The 12,994-nt window shown below is 44.6% G+C and overlaps 1 protein-coding gene across 1 annotated transcript in view; it reads right to left on the bottom strand.

Moving 5' to 3' along the window:
• The window catches only part of PKD1L1 (polycystin 1 like 1, transient receptor potential channel interacting), a 528,440-nt gene that overhangs the window by 322,419 nt on the left and 193,027 nt on the right, over nt 1-12,994 (bottom strand). Inside the window, exons 26-28 of the mRNA XM_069732261.1 lie at nt 3,031-3,238; nt 1,514-1,620; nt 1,119-1,335 (exon numbers count right to left, since the gene is read on the bottom strand). Of these exons, the coding sequence (XP_069588362.1) occupies nt 1,119-1,335; nt 1,514-1,620; nt 3,031-3,238 (532 nt within the window). The remainder of the gene's footprint in view (nt 1-1,118; nt 1,336-1,513; nt 1,621-3,030; nt 3,239-12,994) is intronic.

Genomic DNA, 12,994 nt, shown 5'->3' with positions numbered 1-12,994 from the left:
TCTGTCCGTTTGAAGCAATACGGGGGCCAAACAGAGTCTAAAGCCTCACACCTCGGCATACACAGTGGTGTAGTTCGTTCATGGCAACTGGTCGCGGACTGTCTTTTGTTTTCCTGGCTGCCATCCAGAGGTTACAGTGTGCTGTGCACTGTGTGAGTTTTTGGACACTAAATAAGTTTTGTTTTCAACTTTTCCTGGGACACTGCTTTCTCACTGCACAGCAAGGACACCACTGCACTACAAGGGGTTAAAGATCTAGCGAAGAACCATAGGCAGAGATAAGACTAGTCACAGGTAAAAACATGTAATTCACTAGGAGAGGTGCAGAAAGAATCCGGGTGGGGGTGACACCGGACTAATCTTGTTTCCTACTATAGTCTCTAGCCAGCTCTTCACACTGGAGCATTTCAGAGAATTAAAGTACAAACATACCGTAGCTATAATCATGCAGTCTTTCATGCTATCTGGGGTTGTGACAGCATGAATGGACTTACAAGTGCCTTTTAATGTCTGGTAGACAGTAGACCATAATGTTATATAGAAATTAGGCTATGAGAAGCCTTGTAATACAGGTAAGATTGCTATATTGGAGACTTCTTTCAATTGAGTATCATTTACCTTACGTGGGATCACTAATTTTCAATATAAGTGCAAGTTTTCAACTTTAGATGTAATGGAACAGAATGGCCTTCCGACTAAGCTGCCCGTCACTAATTTGATAGGTAAGCATGTCTTACAAATCACATGCAGTTTGACGTACTTAAAAAAAGTCCACCACTTTGCCTCACATGGATGTGACCCATTGCAGCTTAGAAACTACATACTATTCTTCCCCCCCACTTTTATACTATTTTTAAGGCATTTTTTTCGGATAAACAGTGATTTACACTAGAGGCAGAAGGCTAACTTGTAAAAAATGTAAAAAGAAACAAATATAGATATTGTATTATAATGTTGCCCAATTCTTTAAACCACTATATGCTATCTGCAGGTGACTTAAGACATTATTAGCATATGTCCATATTACTTGGTGTAACTTTTAACTACAACCATTTGATGCATATTTTCAAAACCTAAAGTCATAACCAATGCTAAATACTCATATGCATGGTGCTTACCCTTCTGAAACCTAATCCATGTCCTACAGATGTCAATTCACGCTCAACTTTTCCATCTCCCTCATCAATGGCCAGCCAACATTCTGCATAGAAAAACCAACTGGTTCCACTCTGCAAGTCTTTGACTATTACATGGCTAAGGTACAAGCTTGGGGAACTACCACTGTTGTTATGCCAAATGTGAATCTTCCACAACGGCCCAAGACTTTCTGGTACACTGGGAAAACATAAATATTACTTATTAGTAAAAAACTATACAGTTTACTGTAAACGCATATCAAATTCTTGTGCTAATTAGCAGTAATAGACCGAATAAGATTTTTTGCTATGTAGAAATACATTTGTAGTAGATATCAGATTGCAGTAATGGTATATGATTCTACATATTAATTTACCTCATTATAAATGTGTGTCGTGAATTTCTTTCAAATAGAGGTTTGTGTGGACAATACAGCTCACGTGTTTCAGAAACGCCATCCTCCCCATGTAGAATAATGTGTACCTACAATAAGATTATTGATTAGGCATGCCTAATTATATGTTAATTCAGAGTTATAATATGAAATAAAGGACAAGTCAAACATGTGTGAAATAATTGCATACTATTTTGTTATCCTTCAATGCATAATATATTATATGATGTTACATAGAGATGAGTGAATATATTATTGTGGAATTAAATTCTACAAAACTTGTATGCGACAATACATATATTTTTTGTAATTTACTACCATGTGGATTCAACAAAATAGCTGCATTTTTCTGAACCATAAAAAAATCAAAAGGCTAAAACATAAAACAAAAATTCTTATATATATATATATATATATATATATATATATATATCATATATAGTTACGATGTCACGATGTAATGGTTTGTCCCGTGACCTTGCACGCTCACGCGCAAAACCATCACAGGTCTCTTCAGAACAGTCACAGCAGTGGTCAGAAATATACGACGAGGACTGACCGGGAGATGGTGAAGAGCGGAACCATCTCCCGGTCAGTCCTCGTCGTATATTTCTGACCACTGCTGTGACTGTTCTGAAGAGACCTGTGATGGTTTTGCGCATGAGCGTGCAAGGTCACGGGACAAAACATTACATCATCACATCGTAACTTTCGCACGCTTGTGCAGAAGAAGGGGAATTTAGGGTTTGCGATGGGGATCAGAAGATGCAATAAGGACCATCGGGTGATGGTGAGGAGCAGAGGTTCCAGAAAGATGAGCAGTAAGGTGAGTATAAGGACTTTTTTTTTAATTTGTACATGCTATGGTTTTTTATGCACTTGGGCCATAAGACTCTCCACAGCATTATTGCATAAAAACAGACATTACATTAGCATAAAATAACTTCTCCTCAAATCGAATTTCCTGTAAAATTCACACAAACAGATGAATTTGAATTTTGCCTATTCTGCTGAGCTCTATTACTACACAGATACACATTTGCACAATACAGGTGAAAAATAACACGTGTTCATCAAGTTCAACTGAGGGATGGAAAAGGGTAAAGGGAAAGGGGGAACAGGTACAATCACAAGGCATGAACCAAATCTCTCTAAAACAGCAAATTTTTCCCTCCTGATCAAAAGTATTAATGAATGGTATAAATATTCAGAACAAGAATTTTATTAATTTACATAATAATTTATATTATTTTCCTCTAATAAAGCATCTAAGTCGATTTTTAGATCATCGACTCTTCCCATTGTGCCCATTGTCTAGTTGTTTTCAAGTTTGTTTTTTTTTAACAATTATAACTCTGACAACAGTCACAAAGGTAAGTTGGTAAATGTGTTTAAGTCCTCCAAAATGGTGTTGTGATTGGTTTAATAGGCCAAAAGCATCTTACATTCTCACTTTCATTATACATATTAATAGTACTTCAGTATCAATAGCAAGTTACCTTAGCTGTGGTTTTTGGTCTTGATCGGAAACCCACATCAACCATAATAGCAAATTGTTGTTGGTCTTTTGGAGAATTATCCTGAAGAAACACAAAGCCATCTTTTTGGTCTTCATGTTGGTCCTTCATTTTACCAAAAAACATCAGTAAAATGTAGAGCAGAGTACAAATTGCAACAATGATGGATGGGACTAGATTTGTCGTTGTGCTACAATAAATGAAATACAAGTATTAATTCCTATTTATGCATTTTTTCCTGCATGTCTTTATTTATCTATTACTGTCTCTTTATACATTGACAACACTTTGGCAAAGATTTAGTATTGATACTTTCCGTGCTTCACCTACTATTGGTGCCTGCCAATCTCATTATTTTGTTAGCTGCACTTGTCCTTCTTTATGTAGGAACTCAACTTTTGACATAATAACAATAAATTAAATGCTGCACAAAGATTGCCATCACCTGGTGTTAGGACTGGCGGAACGCACCAAGTATAAGATGAAATATTAATAGGTGCGTTCGCAGTCCGGGGTCCACCGTGCAGGTGAAAACCTGCTGCTAGTAAATGGCAGCGCGATATGGCGGTGGAAGCGAACCCTGTAAAGCCACAGGTCCGCAATACCGCACTAAAGAGTGCAAGCAAGGAGTCAGCGAAATCAATCCCAAGACTCAGGGTTGAAGTCCGTACAGACTACTTGCGCACAATATCTCAACTGGGTGTGTTAGGAAACTGATTTAGATAGAGCACCGAAGTGCGAACTGTGCCGTGCTGGCAGACACCACTAAGCACCCAGACGTGGGTCAGGAAGCGCACTAAAGGCGCATGGCGCCGCACTGGCGGTCACAGCAATGGACGCTGATTCGTGTGTGACACATTTAGTGGTTAGTCGGGCGCTAGATAGCAGCCATACACCTTACGCGAACAGTCATACAATAGGGTAGGGGTATTTAATGAATGACTTGCACTCACAACAAACACACGTATACAATTGTACACTAGCGCATGGCCGTGCGGTCATGCGAAGCTTATATATCTGCAGTACGTTCAGGACCTTCCAATAAAGGACCAATGGGAAGCTGCCACAGATGTTAGCCCTTTCAGGACCCTCCAGGAGGACCAATGGGAACCGCTGCAGCATCTGAGCATGTGACCCTCGATCTCCAACGGGAGATCTCACCCTGGGCATGCTCAGAAGGGAAAAAGCAGGACTTAGTCCAAAAAGCGTCTGCTCACTGCTGCCCAGCACTGGCTTTAATGGCAAAAGCTGGAGAAGCAACAACAAGCCTAAGCACAGAGTGAGACTGAGCCAGACGCAAGGACCGACGTCTCTGCTGAGCAGGTTCCACTGCGTCAGAAGAATGGGAGACCGCAGCAGAAACGGCCCGAGATTCCCCCTGTGCAGAAGCGGGAACTCGACCCCTAACATCACCCCCCCCAGAGCCCCTCCCCCTTGGGCCTCGCTACGTTCGAAGGCAGCAATGAGCTGCGGAGCCTGAATGTGCTCAGCAGGCTCCCAGGATCTATCCTCAGGACCGTAACCCCTCCAGTCCACCAAATAAAAATTTTAGCCACGAACCACCTTGCAGGATTAACCTCTTCGAGGACCTTGAAGGGACCCAAGTAGCAAGGAGCAAACTTAGTGGACTCAACACGCTGCCTGATGTTACGGGCGGAAAGCCACACTAAGTCGCCAGGAGCAAAGGTCGGAGCAGGGCGCCGATGTGCATCGGCGGAGGACCTCATTCTCTCAGGCATCCTGAGTGCGGTCCCAAATATCTCGTGCCTCCACTGCCCAGTCTGCCACCCTGGAGTCAGCAGAGGACACGGGCATAGGCACTGGAACCCGCGGATGCTGGCCATAATTAAGGAGGAAAGGAGTCTGACCGGTGGAATCGGCTACAGCGTTGTTAAGGGCGAACTCTGCCCACGGTAACAAGGATGCCCAGTCATCCTGCCTGGCAGAGACAAAATGTCGCAGATATGTGACCAAGGTCTGGTTGGCTCTCTCTACCAACCCATTCGTCTCGGGATGATAGGCAGAGGAGCGATTTAACTCAATACTGAGAAGATGACAAAGCTCTCTCCAGAACCGAGACGCAAACTGAGGACCCCGATCACTGACAATTTTGTCCGGCATACCGTGAAGGCGGAAGATACGTTTAATAAACAATGCTGCCAAGACCCATGCAGAAGGTAGCCGAGGAAGCGGCACCAAATGCACCATTTTAGAAAAATGGTCGGTGATAACCCAAATGACAGTACAGCCACGTGACTTGGGCAAACCCACCACAAAGTCCATTCCGACCATCTCCCAGGGCCTGTCTGCCACCGGCAGAGGATATAACAATCCAGCTGGCCGTTGACAAGGAGACTTATTTTTGGCACAGGAGACACATGCCCGAACATAGTCTCCGACATCACGAACCATATGTGGCCACCAGTACATTCTCGCCAGCAACTCAGATGTCCTCTTTGCCCCAAAGTGTCCACCCACTCTGGACGAATGAGCCCAAGAGAGAACCTCCGGTCGCATATTGATGGGAACAAAAGTCTTGCCCGGAGGCACAGACTCTAGCGAAACCAGAGCTACGGTTCTCAGACTCTCTGAAGGGACAATAAGCCGAGGCTCCTCTTCCTCCTCCTCAGTTGACACAAGGGAGCGAGAGAGAGCGTCAGCACGAATGTTCTTCTCCCCGGCGAGATAATGGAGAGTGAAGTGGAACAGGAGAAGAACAAGGACCATCTGGCCTGACAAGAATTCAGCTGCTGGGCTGTACGCAAATAGACCAAATATTTGTGGTCCGTGAAGACTTGGAAGGGAAACCGAGCACCTTCCAAAAGATGTCTCCACTCCAAAAAGGCCAACTTCATTGCTAGCAACTTCCTATCCCCGTTGGAGTAATTTCTCTCCGCTGGTGTGAAGGTCTTTGAGAAGAAGAAGCATGGATGCTTCCGACCTTGAGCATCCTTTTGATAGAGGACTGCTCCAGCACCAACAGATGAGGCATCCACCTCCATAAGGAATGGCTTATCCACATCGGGACGATGTAAGATGGGAGCGCTAGCAAAATGGGACTTTATAGAAGTGAAGGCCTTGGAGACCTCTTCTGACCACAATTTGTGATTCGCTCCCTTCTTGGTGAGGGATACCAAGGGAGCTACCAAAGTTGAGAAGTGGGGGATGAACTGGCGATAGTAATTTATGAACCCCATAAAGCGCTGCACCGCTTTAAGAGAATGGGGTTCTTGCCAGTCCATCACAGCCTGTAGTTTGGCAGGATCCATAGCCAATCCCTGGGCCAAGATGATATAGCCCAGGAAAGGTAAAGACTCCTGCTCAAACACACACTTCTCCAACTTTGCATAAAGGGAATTCGCCCGTAAGAGTTCGAAAACTCTGCCAACATCTCTCCGTTGGAAGTCAATATCTGAAGAGAAGATGAGAATATCATCCAGATAGACTACGACCGAGGTGGAAAGCATATCCCGGAAGATATCGTTGACAAAGTCCTGAAAAACGGCTGGGGCATTACAGAGCCTGAAGGGCATCACCAGATACTCATAGTGCCCATCCCTGGTATTAAAAGCCGTTTTCCATTCGTCCCCCTCACGGATGCGAATAAGGTTGTAGGCACCGCGCAGATCTAGTTTGGTGAATACCTTTGCTCCCCTTAGCCTGTCAAAGAGCTCAGAAATCAGGGGCAACAGGTACTTATTTTTAATGGTGATAGCATTAAGACCCCTTTAATCGATGCAAGGACGTAATTCCCCGTTCTTCTTCTGTACAAAGAAGAATCCCGCCCCTGCAGGAGACACTGACTTCCTAATGAACCCTCTTACCAAATTCTCCTGGATGTATTGAGACATAGCCTCCGTCTCAGGGAGAGAGAGGGGATATACCCTTCCCCGAGGAGGTTCAGCTCCAGGCAAGAGATCAATAGGACAGTCGTAGGGGCGATGAGGCGGTAGAGTCTCTGAGCCTTTTTAGAGAATACGTCAGCATAGCACCAATAGCACTTGGGAAGAGAAGAAAGGTCTGCGGGTACCTCGGTAGTAGAAACCTGTACACACTCACTCACACACCTGCCCATACAAGACTTACTCCAACCCAATATTCTCCCTGAGGACCACTCAATATGTGGGGAGTGGAAACGGAGCCAGGGTATTCCCAGCAAAATCTCATCCATTCACTCGGGAAGGACAAGAAGGGAAATAATCTCCTGGTGGGAAGGGGACATGGACAACGAGAATGGAACAGTCTGGTGTGTGATTTGCAGTGGAAGTGTCGCCCCATTCACAACTCTATCTGTTACAGGTTTGGCGAGCATTATTAGTGGTATAGTGTGGCGCAGAGCAAAAGCAGAGGACATGAAGTTTCCCTCTGCTCCTGAATCCACACAAAGCTCGACTGTTAGAGTGGATGAGTCAAACAGGATTGTCCCTTTAAAGGACAGTTTGGAGGAAAATGCAGCTGTGTCTAGTGAACCTCCCCCAATGGTTACTAGACCCGATCGTTTCCCGACCGCCGTGGACATTTATTGGCGTAATGTCCTAGTTGATGACAGTTTTTACAAACCACGGGTACTCGAGCGGCCTGAGACTTAGGTCCCCCTCGAGAAACCTCCATGGCCTCATGGGAGTCGGACGCCAAGACAAGAGATTCAAGAGGTCTGGCGAAGGTGGGAGCCAGCCGAAACCTCTGGCTACACTGGGTCCGCTCTAACCTCCGCTCGTGAAAACGGAGGTCGATGCGGGTTGATACAGAAATAAGCTCCTCCAGGGTGGCAGGTATCTCCCTGGTGGCCAAGGCGTCCTTCACGTGATCTGCCAGACCCTTCCAGAACACCGGAATTAGAACTTTGTCTGGCCACTCTAACTCTGAAGCTAGAGTCTGGAACTGGACGGCAAACTGGCTGATCACGGACGAGCCCTGAGTAATGGTCAACAACTGGAGCGCAGTATCGTGGGTAACACAAGGTCCTAAAAAGACCTGCTTCAGAGCATCCAGGAAGAGAGGAGCGCTCTGTACCACACGATCATCACGCTCCCAAAGTGGCGTTGCCCACTCCAACTCCCTGCCCGACAAGAGAGATAGAATAAATCCCACTCTCGCCCGTTCCGTAGGGAAACGTGACACCAAGAGCTCTAGGTGTATGGAGCACTGGCTCACGAATCCGCAACATTGTTTACCGTCACCAGCAAACTTGTCAGGAAGCGGGAGATGGGATAAAGTCGGAGCAGGGGTGGCAGCGGACAAACTGGCTGCGGCTACACTTGCAGCCTGAACAGCGACAGCAGTGACATCCACAGCTGAGGTTGAACGCTCTAGAGCCGCCAACCTTCCCTCCAGCTGCTGGATGTACCGCTGTAAACGCTGATCGTCCGCCATTTACTAGCCAGACCCTGGCGCTAGTGTTCTGTTAGGACTGGCGGAACGCACCAAGTATAAGATGAAATATTAATAGGTGTGTTCACAGTCCGGGGTCCACCGTGCAGGTGAAAACCTGCTGCTAGTAAATGGCAGCGTGATATGGTGGTGGAAGCGAACCCTGTAAAGCTACAGGTCCGCAATACCGCACTAAAGAGTGCAAGCAAGGAGTCAGCGAACTCAATCCCAAGACTCAGGGTTGAAGTCCGTACAGACTACTTGCGCACAACACCGCAACTGGGTGTGTTAGGAAACTGATTTAGATAGAGCACCGAAGTGCGAACTGTGCCGTGCTGGCAGACACCACTAAGCACCCAAATAATGTAATGGCGGCCGACAGCACTACTGCAGCATAAAGTGGTTGCTCTTCCTAACTCCACAGGACCCAAGTGGAGAGGTACATACCAACGTATTGAAGTGAAGGACAGCATCCAATCCAGGTGAAGAGAAGAAACACTTTATTGTGCCATAGGTTCACCTATGGCACAATAAAGTGTTCACCACTAAGCACCCAGACGTGGGTCAGGAAGCGCACTAAAGGCATGTGGCGCCGCACTGGCAGTCACAGCAATGGATGCTGATTCGTGTGTGACACATTTAGTGGTTAGTCGGGCGCTAGATAGCAGCCATACACCTTACGCGAACAGTCATACAATAGGGTAGGGGTATTTAATGAACGACTTGCACTCACAACAAACACACGTATACAATTGTACACTAGCGCATGGCCGTGCGGTCATGCAAAGCTTATATAGCTGCAGTACGTTCAGGACCTTCCAATAAAGGACCAATGGGCAGCTGCCACAGATGTTAGCCCTTTCAGGACCCTCCAGGAGGACCAATGGGAACCGCTGCAGCATCTGAGCATGTGACCCTCGATCTCCAACGGTAGATCTCACCCTGGGCATGCTCAGAAGGGAAAAAGCAGGACTTAGTCCAAAAAGCGTCTGCTCACTGCTGCCCAGCACTGGCTTTAATGGCAAAAGCTGGAGAAGCAACAACAAGCCTAAGCACAGAGTTAGACTGAGCCAGACGCAAGGACCGACGTCTCTGCTGAGCAGGTTCCACTGCAGCAGGAGAAGAATGGGAGACCGCAGCAGAAACGGCCCAAGATTCCCCCTGTGCAGAAGCGGGAACTCGACCCCTAACACCTGGGGCAGACACTGGCACTGAAAGGCCCATGTGTAGGACTTGTGTCTGGACCCACACCTTCCATCAAAGCCATTAAGCACACATGTATAACATAAGCACAATACATTACCCAAGCATTTGCACATTATATACGCATTTACAAAAAACTAGCAAAGGAACAGTTGTACAGTATATAAATTAGGCACAAACATATAATATATGTATATACAAAATGACATTTTTCTGATGCACATGAACAGACAATCACATAATTTTCTTTTTCAATCATTCATAGTTGTAACAGCCCAAACTTTTTTTTCACTTATCGTAAGTTTTACAGTATGAGCTCTTGTTTTTTTTTTTTGTAGGAACGAAGCTGTATTTTTTTCCAAAGTGCCATTTTTCAACACAATTAAACATGTATTTAGGCAATATACAGTATATGTATTAACTTTGTTATGGGTTTTTATTTCATAATTCAATAGAAGACTTTGTATCATAACTTATCAGAGAAATACGCTTCTTTCTCCTCCTGGACTGATCATGTGACCACCAGTATGTGATGTGCATACTACTGGCCACATTCCAACTAGACGTGTCCAGCCTTGCTCAATCTACTTGCAAGTCTAGTTGGCATGCAACCACATGTATGCAAATCGCATACTTGTGGTCATGCACATACCTGCTACTAGCACCGACATTTGAGAATTCACAAGTCTGTAGTCACATAAAGGCACTGCAGACTTTATCTATAACCCTTTTCATTCCCTTTTCCACAACTAACCAGAACTCTGGCTTACACCTCTTTCTCACTTCCTGATATTTCCGGTACAGAGAAAATCAGTACCTATGCTATCCGTGTTCATGTGTAACATCCATGTGCCATCCTTGTGCACCATAAATGTGACATGTACCAGAGTCTGGGAAAAGCAGTGTAGTTAGCGCTGTTCTCAGACGACGGATGCCGAATACGAATCTCATTAACATCACTTGGTCTCAATGCGATCAGCATGACCAGGCAACGCTGATGAGTGTTGGAGACAGCACCAGTTGTCTGTCTATTGCATGTATTAAATAAATAAATTTAAAAAAATGTCAGGGTCCCCCTTAATTTTCCAGCTAAGGGAAAGCAGACTGCAGGGGGCTGGTGTTAATATTCTTGGAAGGGGCCAATAGTCATAAAGGTTGCCAGCCTATTAATAACCACTCTATGTTGTTTGCTTAGCCTTTACTGGTTATTAAAAGAGGGCCCCCCAAAAAATGATGTGGGGTCCTCCCTATTTTTACTAACCAGCACAGGCTATACAGACAGCCGTGGGTTGATATTAATAGGCTGGAAAGGGGCTATGGATATTGAACCCCTTGCAGACTAAGAACACTAGCCCTCAGCCACCCCCAAAATAGAGATGATTTGTATAATTAAAGGACTTCTTTTGTGTGTGTCTTTATAAATTTTCACTATGGGTTAGAAATAGAGTTGTCTGATAGACAAATCTCAATTATTATCCCCTAATAATAATAATAATAATCTTTATTTTTATATAGCGCTAACATATTCCGCAGCGCTTTACAGTTTGCACACATTATCATCGCTGTCCCCGTTGGGGCTCACAATCTAAATTCCCTATCAGTATGTCTTTGGAATGTGGGAGGAAACCGGAGTACCCGGAGGAAACCCACGCAAACACGGAGGGAACATACAAACTCTTTGCAGATGTTGTCCTTGATGGGGTTTGAACCCAGGACTCCAGCGCTGCAAGGCTGCTGTGCTAACCACTGAGCCACCGTGCTGCCCCCCTAGGCTTGATGTCAACGGATATAAAACAGCTGACATCAACCTCAATACCCCACCAGGGCAAGTAGAAAGAGAGGAGGCTAAGAAACAAAATTGGAGCATCTAATGGATGCCCCATTTCAGGGGTGGCTGAAGGCTGGTGCTTTTAGTCTGGGAGAGGGCCAATATCCATGGCCCCCTTCCCAGCCTATTAATATCAGCCCACAGCTGTCTGTTTAGCCTTTTCTGGTTAGTAAAAATAGGGGGGACCCCACATCATTTTTTTGGGGGCCCTCTTTTACTAACCAGTAAAGGCTAAGCAAACAGCATTGAGCTGTTATTAATAGGCTGGGAACCTTTGCTTAGTAAAAATAAGGGGGGACCCAATGTCATTGTTTCGATGGTCCCCTATAATAACCATTGAAGGCTAAGCAAATAGATGTGAGCTGTTATTATTAGTCTGGGAACCTTTATGGACATTGGCCCCTTCCTAGAATAGTAACACCAGCCCCCAGCTGTATACTTTCCCTCAGCTGGATAGGAAAATTAAGGGGGACCATATGACGTTTTTAAATTAATTAATTAATTTATCTAATGCACACAATAAAGATACTGTGGGTGTTGACTCCAACTTTCATCAGCTGATCGCAAGGAGACCAGGCAGCAATGATGAGAGTCGACTCCTGGGAACAGAGCAAACTGTAAAGCTTTTTCCAGGCGCCGGTACATGTCATACGGATGACACATGGATGTCATCCATGTCTCATCAGTGTGCACATTTGCAAAATGTATTGCGGACTGTGCTGCCAGCAAAAAACGTACATGTGTTTTGCACACGGATATAAGGCACACACATTGACATGTGCGTAGACCCATAGATTTGAATGGGTCTACAAGTGTAAGTGTCTCCAGTACGTGTAAAAACTGTCACCACGTACTAGAGACACTGACATGTGAAGGGGGCCTTGGTCTCATGAGGACCAAGAATATGGAAAGGTTATTATCATCTTCAATGGGAAAAATTTACCCCTTACTGCCAAAGCCGGTTTTCTCCTTCCTGACAAGTCCACATTTTTCAAATCTGACATGTTATTTTAAACTGTAATAACTCTGTAATGCTACTGAATATCATTTTTGGCAACTTGTATATGTTTGGCATTTATTTATGTAAATGTTGGATATTTGGTAATTACCGTAAATTTTGTTTTTAATACCCCTAGAGCAAATAGTCACAGCACACAAAATAGTTAATTAACATAATTTTAAATAAGTCTACTTTATATCATTTTCCTTTGCAAAATGTCTTCTTTTAGGATATTAAAAAGGTTAAAAGTTAATGTAATTTTGACTACGGGGTTAGAAATGGGGATGTCTGATAGGCACCTTTCCATTACTATCCCCTAGGCTTGACGACACATGGATGTCATCCATGTGTCATCAGCGTGTACGTGTACGGTTTAACAGCAATTTTTTAATGAAATTCACAAAACCTATCTTTTGTTTAGGGATCATTTTGGTTTGAAAGTCACCCTCAAATAAGACCCTATTTTAAAAACGGCACCCTTTAAAGTACTGAAAACTGCATTCAGGAAATTTGTTATCACTTCAGGTGCTGTACAGAATTAATGC

Source organism: Ranitomeya imitator, chromosome 6 (assembly GCF_032444005.1).
Source record: "Ranitomeya imitator isolate aRanImi1 chromosome 6, aRanImi1.pri, whole genome shotgun sequence".
NCBI lineage: Eukaryota > Metazoa > Chordata > Amphibia > Anura > Dendrobatidae > Ranitomeya > Ranitomeya imitator.
The sequence above is the reverse complement of the archived record's forward strand: the minus strand, read 5'-3'. Positions and strand labels throughout refer to the sequence as shown.